General features: G+C 38.3%; 1 protein-coding gene across 11 annotated transcripts in view; it reads right to left on the bottom strand.

Annotated features, from left to right (window-relative positions):
* LOC1279381 (serine/threonine-protein kinase 4 homolog A) overlaps window positions 1–12,898 on the bottom strand; it is a 46,692-nt gene that overhangs the window by 19,686 nt on the left and 14,108 nt on the right. For 2 of the 11 annotated variants that reach the window (XM_061653102.1, XM_061653104.1), the window contains exon 1: window positions 6,425–6,611. The exons of 7 other annotated variants lie outside the window; for them this stretch is intronic. Coding sequence is in view for 1 of the 4 variants with exons in the window: in XM_061653106.1 (XP_061509090.1) it covers window positions 12,678–12,686 (9 nt within the window). In the remaining 3 variants the exon portion in view is untranslated. Of the gene's footprint in view, window positions 1–6,400; window positions 6,612–12,677; window positions 12,878–12,898 lie in introns of those variants that run through there. 2 more of the 11 variants (XM_061653106.1, XM_061653103.1) reach the window with 2 other exon arrangements.

The raw sequence follows: 12,898 nt of genomic DNA, 5'->3' as shown, positions 1-12,898 counted from the left end.
AAAAGTTGGCATCTTCTCTGCCAAGAACTATACAAACGCAACAATAAAAAAACTCGGCTTGTGCCAAGAAACCAGTCTCAATACACCCCAACATCTGCAGCCATTTCCAGTCTCCATCGCCTGTTCAAAAATGGCGCATTCAGACCAACAATCGATAATCAATTGACCAAAACACTAGATCCTCCCATACAGTACAGCTTTTCGTGCACGAGTTCAAATGTATTTTGCCGAAACGCGTACAGCCACGTGGTACAAGAACCCACCCACGCTATAAACATATAAACATGAAGCGATATAAACGAACGGTCTGATCAACGACACTGTCACTGGAATACGATGGGACGCTACATGCAATGCATCAAAATTTGAGTGTGCCTCTATGCAAACACACACACACACACACACACACACACACACACACACACACACACACACACACACATCAGCCTGCCATGGTGCAAAAACAGAAGTTGATGACGCTAGTACGGGCGTTTCCAAATAGTGTTTGTGACTGAGATTTTGCACCGCATTTTGCTATCTAAAAAGCCTGCTCTAGTGTTGCCCTTTTGGAAGCAATCGTCGTTTTGGCACGGGAACCGAAAGAGCGTTGCGGCTCGGACCTTGGGTGCACTTTTGTCATTGTTTGTCGCATGATCGCCCTACCCTCTTGTCTGTCAGGTTGTTGTTGTAGGTGGCTAAAGGCCAACCGTGGCTTGTGTATCCGACCGACCCCACCCAACAGCAACCCCCTCATTGTATTTGGAAGGGAGCGGTGGTACAGTACGACATATTTTACGGCTACCACCATCCGGTTCAAGGTGAGCAACCTTGAACATTGGTCCGTGTGTATACGGCAGCAAGCAAGCAAGCAACCGGCTCTTGCTCAGAAAACATGCAATTGTTAGCACCGTGGGTACACCAGTGGGTTTGTCGAACACCGCTGAATTTAGCAAACGAATCTGCACGACGACGTGCTGGAGGAGCAAACCAACGTTACGATTGATTCGCGGTTGCATACTCCCGAGTCATAGCATTGGCAGCGTGTTGCAGCATACACTGTAGCCACAGATAATGGAAATCAATTTTCCCGCGAGCGAGGATGAAGGTGGTGATGATGATGATGTCTTTTAAATTCTGTCTGCGTTTCACAGCACTTCTATTTCACACACTAAGCCATTATTATTGCACAGATTGCACCCAAAGCCACACTAATAACAAATATTCATTCGGACGGACGTGTATGTTCAAACCACACAACTTCTTCAAATTTCATTTGATTTTTTCATTTGAGATTTTTGGAGGCCATCCACTGGAAAGATGCTACACGGACACGGACTAGATGATGGTGGCGAACATATGGTTGTTACCCCAGTATAGCTTGCTGTGGAAACTTTCGAAGGTTGCCATAGTCACAAGATCACAACAATCAATCTGTTTGCAAGCTCCGCTTCGTTTGTTTCGAAAATTCAATTTTCATCACACGTCACACTTTTGATTCGCGAGTAAATCGCTTAGGAAAGTGCTATGTGTTGTGAAGGTGTCTTATTGCTTGTATCCATACTTAGCATGCTTAAAAGCACATTTAAGAAACGATGCAAGCTCATAAACAAACTGGAAGTGTGTAGACCGAACTACCTTAATTGTTTTATGCTGTATGTAAGAGTAAACTTTCATCAACCGAGAGTTTATAGAAGATGAGGGCGATTTTTTGTGTAACAGTCCTATTTACCAACCACGCTCAGCCGCATACACCATGGAAATGGCAACATGTTACAGAAAAAAAGCATTTCAACCCCAAGAAGTCGACCACCAGCAGCTGTCCAATCAAATTAATTCTACTTTCGTGCCAGATTCACAAATGGATACAGGCCCATAAAAGAAAAATAGCTCCACGATCCACGACCGTCGGTGACGAAATATACTGATCAGGGCCTGAAGGCACGTTATTTTCTTAGGGAGTTCGAACGGATTGCTGGCACCTCAGATCAAGGGATACAGCATACCAGGCAAGCATTACCGACGAATATGCAAGACAAATGATTGTGTCGCTCACAAAGTGTTTGGCATTTACTGTCTCGAATACATGCCACTAGGTTAGCCGTGGTGCTTCGATTTCGAGGCCTTGCTGGTGTTATATCACACCAAGGTTGCTGGGGCACTGGTGATCACCACTGTTGCTCAAGAAGGCCTCCTTTATGCAATCACTCGTCCATCAGGCTCTCTTTCTTTATTTTTTCCATTCCAACTCTCTCACATACGGTCATATGTATCGTTTGAAGATATAAACAACATCATAAAACGGATTGCTCACGAGATATGGTATCGTTTGTTATGCTGCTCTACTCGATCCCCCTTGCTTGAAAAGTTATGTTTTTGTCAAATCATAAAATGTTCTGATAAAAACAGACAAACAATCCGAAACGTAGCTGGAAAGCACCGCCAGAGAATACGCGTGATCAGTTCCAAGTCTTGTTTGGATGAAGATCTCCCAAATCCGGCAGATTTGAAAACTATTGGACAAACCTATCTCCAACGGTTGCAGGATGGAAAATGTGTCAATCAGTCAGCACTGGGCCGCTGGAAAGAAGGTTAGGTTTGATCGTACCGGTCTGTCTGAACTCTAAATTTGAACCACCGTTACCAAATCCAAATGTTCCCGATTTTGGATCCATTTGGTACACTACCGGTTATAGGAGCGGAGTTGAAACCTCCCATTCATTCCAAGCGCAGTTAGAAATCAAAAGTATTTTTACTATGGCAAAGCGTTTGGCAAAGACTTGAACACTTTGGTCGAGTATGACACCAATTTTGGGGAGCGCCAAAGAGAGAAACAGTTTTGGAAATAGAAGATTCCCACTTCGACAAAAAAAACATCACTATTAGCGTTTCACAGACCAATGGCAACCCCACCATCCAGTGCAGTGCAAGCTTCGGAGTTTATGCGTGAGCATACACACCTCACAACGGGAACGCGCACGGGTTCTTCTACCTTTTTTCCGGAGGCCGCTTCATTTCGGCAATCGCACCACCGCAAGAGCACGATATGCGTGTTTGTGAGGAAATTGGGCGCACACCGAGCTGGCCACGCAGAGAGACCAGCGGCTGGCATGTTCGTGCGGGAGAAAGTAGGTTACCTTAGCGCGGTCGAACCGGCGAAGGTTGCGGACTGGGTTGCTGCTGTTGCTGCTGCCGATGGTGGTGTTGGCAACACAATACACACATACCCATCACTTCATGCGGAATGTTTGAATAGTTTGTTTTAACTTCTTTTTCACCGACTCGCGACTCGCGAGGAAGAAGCAACAACCGGGGAAGGGATCTGATTGTGGATGAAAGTCTCCCACTATTTCTCGCCAACAATACCGATCCCACCATTACTCGCGCACACCTGTACAAAGCTTTCGTTTGGAAGGTTGATCATCCTTGTGGTGAATCTCTCTTCTCTGCTGTTTTATTATTCATTTGGCAGCGCGCACATACTGCACCCCATGCGGCAAGGCAAACCCGATGGGCCTATGCCCGATGACAGTGAAAATATGTTTTAAAAATTCGAAAGAAACAGAAGGTGGCGTGGCATCAAGTGGATATCGGTGTAAATATTCATACGCATTTGGTCAGGTGAAAGATTCGGGCAACTCGTACACATTCATCCACTGTGAGAAATCATGAGGGAAACGTCACATTCGAACGTATACCAGAAACGTTGGTGTGAAGACTGGAGACATGGATCCGCTCGAAACCGTCAATCGACACATTGGAATAGATTTTTTTTAAATTCTTCACCTTGAATACAGAATCATTTGCATACAAATGAATTTCTGAAGACAGGTAGAGAGAATTCCTTTAGCCGCGGGCGGCTGGATTTCCAGAAGAATGTAAAGTCAACTTCGGATACTTATTTCGAATTTGTTGATCGATATTTAGCTTCACGAAGTATAAATAATACAAAGTCAACGCTTACAGTGCTAGATGAGCACTTTATCTTGGTGGGAGAGTTTTATCATCAGCGAAACAGTTAACCATACGTTTCGCGCATTCTTTCCCGATTGTGTGTATTTGTACTTTTTTTTTCTTTTCAAAATTCAACCGGTTCATCGAACAGGTTTGGAGTTTATTTTAAGCCCACCAACGACACTAAACTCGCCCTGTGCTGCATGGTTAAAATCTTCAGTCGATTTGGCGTTCCCCTTTCAATGATAACTTCGCACTGCACAGCAGAAAGCTTTCAAATTTGACTGTTGTAAGTGTGTATTTTCACTATCTTGCGAATGATTCGTTATATTTAATTTCGCAAATACGAATGAATGTATACGATAAAGATACAACCTAGTCTCTTTAGCTTCTTTTTAAGCATATCAAGTATAGTAGTTCTAGGGCTACCTCATTATCACTATATAACTATCCTGTTTAATACAATCTTTGTTGATAGTTATTGGCAACTAAACTTATCAAGAGCAACGACGTCATTTTTTAATATACACATGGTCATATGTATTGTTCGCATACAAAACATTTACCAATTAGAAAATATTACCACTAACGTTCTCTTTACTCAAAACTTGCAATCTTTCCAAGCAAGCCTATGAAATGTCCAACATTCCACAAGTGAATTGAACTTGAAAATTACTTTTCACGTTTAGCGAGCAGCGAGATGATACAGTCTCACTCGTTATGCTCTAGTTTTTATCAAACCCATTACTGAAAACTATTGCACTCTGCCGACTTCGTCTTCGCCCAAAAAATTAGGATTTTTCGGACCGCACTAAATCAATCTGTATCCATTTGGTGGCGGACCGATATCATAAAACTGCAAGCATGTTTCGCTTTACCACACTATGGTGTTCGTTCGCCTTGCCAAAAGACATTAAAAACTCCATCCAAGTACTAAAAAAGTGAAACTACAAAACACAAATTTACTGAATGTACTGCAGTTGAAAACCAATGGAAAATTTTAAAGACTATGTCATACGAACTACAAATAACATTACCTAGTTTTGAAGAATTAGCAAAACCAGTGTTAAAAAATATTAGAAAAGCAGGAAAATCACAAAAATAAAAAAAGTAGTTATATATATAGAATTCATAACCAATCAAAATACAACAGTGCTACAAACGGTAGAGCTAAGTAACTTAATAGATAAAACTATGTCTGACTATGTCCAATGACCTGTATTTTTTTTTAATAAAAAGTACCATGCATCAATAACTGGCAGATATACAAATGAACGAAAAGTATCTGCAAATTATTAGTTTTTTAAACTTCATAATGTTTAAACAAACAAGACTGTATTCAATTCAGCACGAACGATTTGTTTATCCAACACGAACGGTCCAAAATGGTCGTATAGCTTAAGTTTTATTAAAACTTATTATTATTACACATTTAATGCTTTACAAAAACATACAACGCAATGGAAAATTATGGGCTTAAAATCCCAAGAATAATCTTTTAATGATCCAAATAATACGGCAATCTCTCATAAAGCTCATTATTTAAGCTTTTCCTCAAATCATGTCAGTAAACATTTTTCATGTTGGTAAAGAAGTGTCTCGACATTAAAAAACAGATCTGTTTCCTTTTATCTTGGCCTTCAGCATTACTACAAAGAAGGCAGGTAAACATTCTTAAAAATGGAACACAACAGAACATACAATCCCATTGAGAGCGACATATCGTTCGTACGCATACGGCGCAATAAAAAAAGGCTAAAGGGAACACCAAGACTGGTAATCCACGATATAAGATAAAGATAATCTAAAAATACTTCTCGAGCGTTCCCAATTCGAGTCATTCACAATTTCTTATCATAACATTTTACACCACACTTAAGCGAGGTGCTTTAATATCACATCAAATTGTTATACTAATTAGCACTTAGCACAACTGCTCTGCTCAGCGAATAGTGTGTATAATTACAATTGTTTTAACCAGCAATATGTAAAGAAATAATGTGCCAAAATAATTTTATATCAAATAAATTAAAATGAAATCAAATTCGTCGGCACACAATACGCTATTTCAAGATCACGCACTATAAGAATTTTTATATTGTATTATGTTTCCCCCTTCACTTTAACTAACACTGTTGTTTGTTGTTTATGCGATTGCGCAGTTTTGATTAACAATACATCTATAATCACTACAGGAAATCTTCTTGATATATGTTCAAGCACTGTATAATTTTCACATGCCACGAACTATCGATAACAATCACAGAATATCGCATTTCTATTCAATTTGGAAAACACCACCATTCACAAACAAGAATTACACGAGAATTACAAACAACAACATCATTGATCAACTGGAGGCACAGGTCGAAAATTCACACACAAACACCATTCAATTTCCCATCAGCCGACGTAGGCTTTTAAACGAACTGTGAGAAGAAACACATACATTTTACACTAAATGTACACCAACCGTAGAACCGTAGAAAACTTCCGTCAGGGTTTCGATTCATCAATAACTTTCAACAATATTTTAAAGTCATTATTGAAAAACAAGCCACTGAAGCTTTTACGGGCTGCTAATTTCGCGCCGCGGGCACCAAATAAGCGTTCGTTGCCGTAGCGTTTACCGACCGAAAGTTCAACTGAAACTGAACGCCTAAACCGATCGCGCAACGGCATCAGCCGCGTCGCGCACGAAACGAACACATACCGCTTGGCCGCGTGTGTTCCCCCGTCTCACGGCTTCCCCAGCTCAAAAAGCCCTACGAAAGCGGACACACAGCGACCAATCCCATTATACGAACCAACCATTACGACGCGCCCGTCTACCTTATGCGTGGCGCATGCACTCTAGGGCTAAGCTAAGCGGTGCCCGCGGAACAGGCGGATGGAGACGTATCTCGCGAAGCTCAGTTTCTCTCGCCGTGTGGTTCGCTCTTCCGGCACGATCACAACGAAAGGCGCGTGTTGTGCTACAGAAAGTTTCATCCAAACGGCCGGCCGGAATGATTCAACATGCTTGAAAACATGCTGCTGTTGGAAAACCGTGCTTAAGAGTACGTGGGCCAAAGATACATCACCAGGGGGTGTCTTGCAACGGAGAAAAAAACATATGCTTGTACATAAACATTCCACCGTACCACGTCGATTGCCGTGCGATGTTGCTATGAATGGAGCCCCAGTGGGAGTCAGTGTGGGGTTGAAAGCTTCACGAACACAACGATAAGCACGTGTACATACCGGTAACGTTAAACAGACCTGAATGTAACCAACACCTGGGTATAATCGAGCACTGCAGATCATTTGTTGCTATTGGCATCAGCTGGTGGCAAACAGTAAACCCGATGTACAAACTAGTGCACTTTAATGATCATTTGTTTATGACCGTTCTTATTGTAATAGTTCTATAAATAATAGTTAAATTGAGTGCACAATCTTGTTTTGAGCTAATGTATGTTTAAAAAATGCTTTAAAACTACATGATTTTTAAATACAAATTGATGACCCTAGTTACAAAAAAGTTAAATTACAATATTTTCGTTGCATTTTTTAACTAAATAAAAAACATTGTCAGATTCAAGCCATTCTAAACACAGTAGTGTTTTGAAATATATCTTCCTCATTCGGTTGACACATCACTAACTCTTCCATCAAATGTATTGTGTGTTATTCAGTAGCACGAAAATCCTATTAACCCCAGTTGCAAAAATGCAGTCACTTTGCTCATGCAGCTAGCAAAAACGTGATATAAAACTTTATGAAACCAGAGAGTTCAATCGTTCTATTCATGTCGTGGTCAGTTGTTAACCATTCGCTTAAACAATCACCCAAACTTCTATGAATTTGAAATTAAAATATTAAAATATTACATTAATATGTCAAACATGTAACATAAACATATTAAAATTAAAAGTATTAAAAATATAACCTAATACACAAAGGTGCAAGATAAACATTAAATTCGACTTCCTCTTTCTTTACCAGACTATTTTCAGCAAAATGCATAAAATGTTAGGCTTTGTCAATATTAAATTCAAACAAAATTAGGAACTCAAAAATAGCGGAAAAAACTCCTTCCTGTTCGTGTTTTTTCCGCTATTTTTGAGTTTCTAATTTTGTTTGAATTTAATATTGACAAATTTATACAATTAGGACAATTTATATGTTCTTGAAAACACGCAGTGGTACAATATTCCAGGGCAGCATGGTTGCTCAGATTATCTTTGCGACAAAACATATGTTGGCAAGATTAAGTATAAATAGTCCAACTACGATTCTAAGACTTCTAAGACGATTCTAAGAAGACTTAAGTATTTAAGAATTTATTGATATACTGATCTTTTGGTGTATATTTCTCACAGTTTCGTCCTATTAGTTATTTGACTACAACATCTCATTTGATACATTGAAACATCACCTTTCAGCTTTCTTTTCTTTATTTTTATAGAGACTTTGAGCAGATTGGCATCATTCGCCAACCTTTTAACTTTATACCCTTCTTGACCCAATTAATGATAGATCGTTAAGTAGGGGAGCATAGTTGGATGGGACGAAATGATCACCTGGATTTTTGGCAAATGGCAAAAATGTTTAAAATTACTTCTAATGATTTAAAAACATCAAATACAATGTTTTAAGCAAACCATGAATGTTTCATTACCTAAAGGCCGGGCTACATTGACCGAACTCCGTAGTGTAATTTTAATTTTCACTAGCGCATCTGGCGGAAGCTGGTGGATGCTTTTTTTGGTCGTCGAGGGAATGGTCATGCTGGATCTCAAATTTAAGTTATTTTTTCATCGTTTTTTTTTATGCGAAAATGGCTGAAATATTTGCACAACATATTTATCTATCAACTTCATAGCTTTTCCAGACCAGTTTAAGTAAAAAACATGGAAAAATAACATATTTTCTGAAGCGGCAACAAATTGTTTGGCAAATTCTTCAGTCAGCCGCCGCCAGATGCGCTAATGAAAATCGAAATTACGCTATGCAGTACGATCAATGTAGCCCTGCCTTAAGATTAAAAAAAAAATAATAATTCAGAAAATAAAATTATTCCTCAAAACAATGTTATTTTGACCGTCTCAAAATAAGCTTTCGTAAGAATTTAGCACATAATTAGAGAAAAAATAATGTGTATCTAGGCACATGACATTTATTTATGATTGACACGAAAAAAGTAGCATTTCAATTTAATGAAAGTTATTTTAATTTTAAGTATGTTAAATGTTTCGCTTGGGGCAAAATGGTCATTCCAGCTTCAGGCAAAATGGTCGTTCCAGTTTGGGGTAAAATGGTCGGTATGTTTTGACAGGACCAAAATGAAGAGGCTATGGTGTAAGCAAAGATCGCTAAAATATATTTATTTTACATAAATGAACCTATATTATATGTTCATACTATCGAGAAGAAAAAAATGTTGACAACATATGAATTATTAAGATTTTCCAGCATTTTCTATATTTTTTAAAATTTAACTACATGGTTAAAAAAAACACTTTAATGCGAAAGTTAAATCTCTACTCTTACAATTCTACCTGGATGCAAAAAATAAGAATATTTTCCAAAACTTAATCAGGAATTGATGGTAAAATATATAATTTGACTCATTATCCGTGTTATTCGCTAATCCGTGCGAGGTCAGGTCCCGAGAAACCCGGATAAACGGCACTCCACTGTATTATATTATTAATCATCAGAATGCATTGTTGCCTTTTCACACCACAGCAGTACTAACAAGGAAGACTTGGCTGAACTAGATAGAATTGTAACTAATTTTTAAATCAATCTTTCAACTTTCACCATCTTTTCAAGGACCAACAAAATGTCAAGCCACAACTTGACCAAATGTTTAGTGACTAACGCATCCCAATTGTGTCGTATTATTATTTCTTACCGATCAGTTTACATTTTGTGCCATCAACTCCTGTTCCTATCATTTTTAAACACATCATCTAACTCACCTGTAAATAGAAGAACAAGAAAAATGATTAAAATTAGAAAGCAAGGTATAATGGCACTAAATTTAGCGGAAATTAAACTTAAATCATTTAAACTTTTCATTTGTTTTGCATGAGCCATACACTCTTAAAAGATGCGGATATATTAATACATCGCATGAAATAACCCAAACTATTTATAATATTTATAGCAAATGTATGTTTGCATTGCTTTTTATGTTGTTTTAGATTATTGCTTATTTCACCACTTAGCCGACTATCTGCAAAGGACTTCTCAACAAGCTTTTTTGATGGAGTGATAATTTCTGAACCCGAGAATAACACTCACGTTTGGTTGTGTTTGGAGTGCTTACATTTAGCACTTTGTGCATTCACAATGATTGAATGGCTCTCCAATATGACGCCGTACGTACAGACAACAAAGACACGTTTGTCACGTTGCTGTAGGTCTTCAGTTCTAAATCCCACAGTTCGCTTCAAAGAGGTGCAAAAAAACAGCTTAATAATGCTCCAAGTCGCTGCATACAACCATACAAGAAAAACGTGTCATTTCAAAGTTACCTCTAGTTGAGCGCAGAAAAGCCGAATGGAAGTATAGCTATTTTTAATTTCTCATTTCAAAAGCTTAGCGAAAGCTACCCTGAATGTGACGGTTTATAGCCGTGCTAGTAAAGCAATGTTTGTTTATTCGGGTACGGCACCGACTGCTTAGGGCTACACATCAGCCAACACGTGCCTTAGAACGCAAAGTGTCGCCCGATCCAATATGTTCCCGTGCTCATTTATTTTAGCATATGATTTATGTTTACGAGTAACGAGTAACTTTGCTAACACGTGACGTTTAACAGTTAAAAAATGCGGTCGACATTCGTTAAAATATATTCCTATTAAAATTTATGAAAAAAGAGAAAACTACTTGAGACTTTCAAAACTCCTGAAGCATGGGTTGAACACCTGTGTCACTCTAAATCTGACCCATTACATGTTGCTTCAAATAAGCAGAAGAAAAATAATAACCAACTAGTCCATACCACATTCGATCCTGCTGTCAACAGTAAACAGTAAGGGAGAGAGCGAATAACTGAAAGGAGAAAGTGATCCTGTCTTTATAATCTGGACCCAAGATATGATGCAAATATTTCAAGTACAGCCACTGCTCATTTGAATAACAGCTCATCGATTAATAGGTGTGCTAGTTTAACCACCCTAGCGATCGATAATATCGTTTCCCGAAATGTAAAAGTAGGGGAACCAACATCCGTAAGCGATTTTGATTTTCTGTTTTATTGAAACGTTTTTTTTTCTGTACGTATATTCCTTTGAAAAGACCACAGTCTTTTCAATTATTTTATTGCATACTTTTAGCTTGGGAAAATAAGCTTTGTCACATAATATATATATATTTTTTTTATTCAGGAGGGACGGCTTTGCAGTATTGCTGTCACATAATATATATGCTACGCATAAATAGTATCATTCACGAGATTTTACGCGAATATGCTATTTATAGACCATATCGATCGATGGTTACACACAAAAATTGGAAATGACAATACAAAGGATTTTGCATTAAAAGGATAATAGATTAATTATAACGTATCCGAACGATAAGGGCCGTATCTATCGCTGAGGGCTAATAAGGACGGATAGATATATTTCAAAAATAGCTTGTTCACTACAACGATCCGCAAAAAATTCAAGAAAAATCTGTCATTTCATAACTTAATTAGAATTATTGCAAACACATCATTACTTTAACTAGTATCGTGTTATGAAAACCCATCTTGGAGTTAAATTTATAGTATTAGAGAATATAAGTTCTAGATACATAGGACAACACGATTCTTACATACCAAGATTCGCCTAATTAAAACAACTTCAAATTCATTCCAAAGGAACACATTCAACCATGCGTTAGAAACCCACACAGTGACTAAAATAACATACAAAACCACACTTCCGGCTCAATGATGGACGATAAAGTTCGTCGGCAAGAAACGCTTCGGGGATAGAATTGCTTTCAGGAAAATAACTATAGCGCAACCCCCGTATCGTGTAAGTCTCTACTGGTCGATTTATTTTCCACTAACGTATGAAAGTGTTTAGCACATACACTAAAAAGGCTAACGCAGAGAAATATCAATACAAAACTGCCTGCGACGCCAACGAACAGTCTAAACGTACGTTTACTGCTCCCGCTGGTTCTCCGACGATTTAATCCAATAAAAAGTTATTATTCATATTCGTAATTTTCTAACGTCCGCTTGACGTCAAGTATGCAAATAAGTTTCCTACTACAAGGAGAACTAATTTTGGTTATAAAACGTTATACGTCTGTGCCTTGCATGCCCTATCCCTACCGAAACTTATCGGATCTTAAATAATCTCTTTTTATATGATTGTTCTTTAGCATGGAGGATATTTATTTAAATAAATTAAAAGTTCTTGTTTAACCATGCATATATAAAATTATTTTCAAATTTAAAGTTGTCAATGTACATAAACACATTCAAACAGCTTCTTAATGCAGGGAATATAGGATTATCAAAAGCTGAAAAACATTGTAGGCACCTCGTACACCAATGAAAATATATTTTCTTGTGATCTGACTTCAACAACAAATATCATCACACTTTTCAACAAAAGAGGGCTCTAACAAAACCAGTGGTCAGTTAGAGTCAGAAACTAATATCCCAGGGAAGAATGTATGTGAAAATTTCATTAGCTCCTTCTGCAAAATGAAACTTCCTTCCAACGTACCATGGACATACGGCATCCGGAATTGAGCGGCTTCGTCCTGGAACATATCTTTCCCGCATCTTTTTGCTGTTGCGGGGATCGAGCCGAAGAGAAAAACGAAGCACAAACTCCTTTTCCACTCGCCGTAGGATGCTGACGTTTTCCACCACCACCACAGTTTTCGTTATTATTGTTATTATTATTGTTATAATGATAGTTGTGGTTGGTGTTGCTGTTGGGGC

Source organism: Anopheles gambiae, chromosome 3, assembly GCF_943734735.2.
Source record: "Anopheles gambiae chromosome 3, idAnoGambNW_F1_1, whole genome shotgun sequence".
NCBI classification, from domain to species: domain Eukaryota; kingdom Metazoa; phylum Arthropoda; class Insecta; order Diptera; family Culicidae; genus Anopheles; species Anopheles gambiae.
The sequence above is the reverse complement of the archived record's forward strand: the minus strand, read 5'-3'. Positions and strand labels throughout refer to the sequence as shown.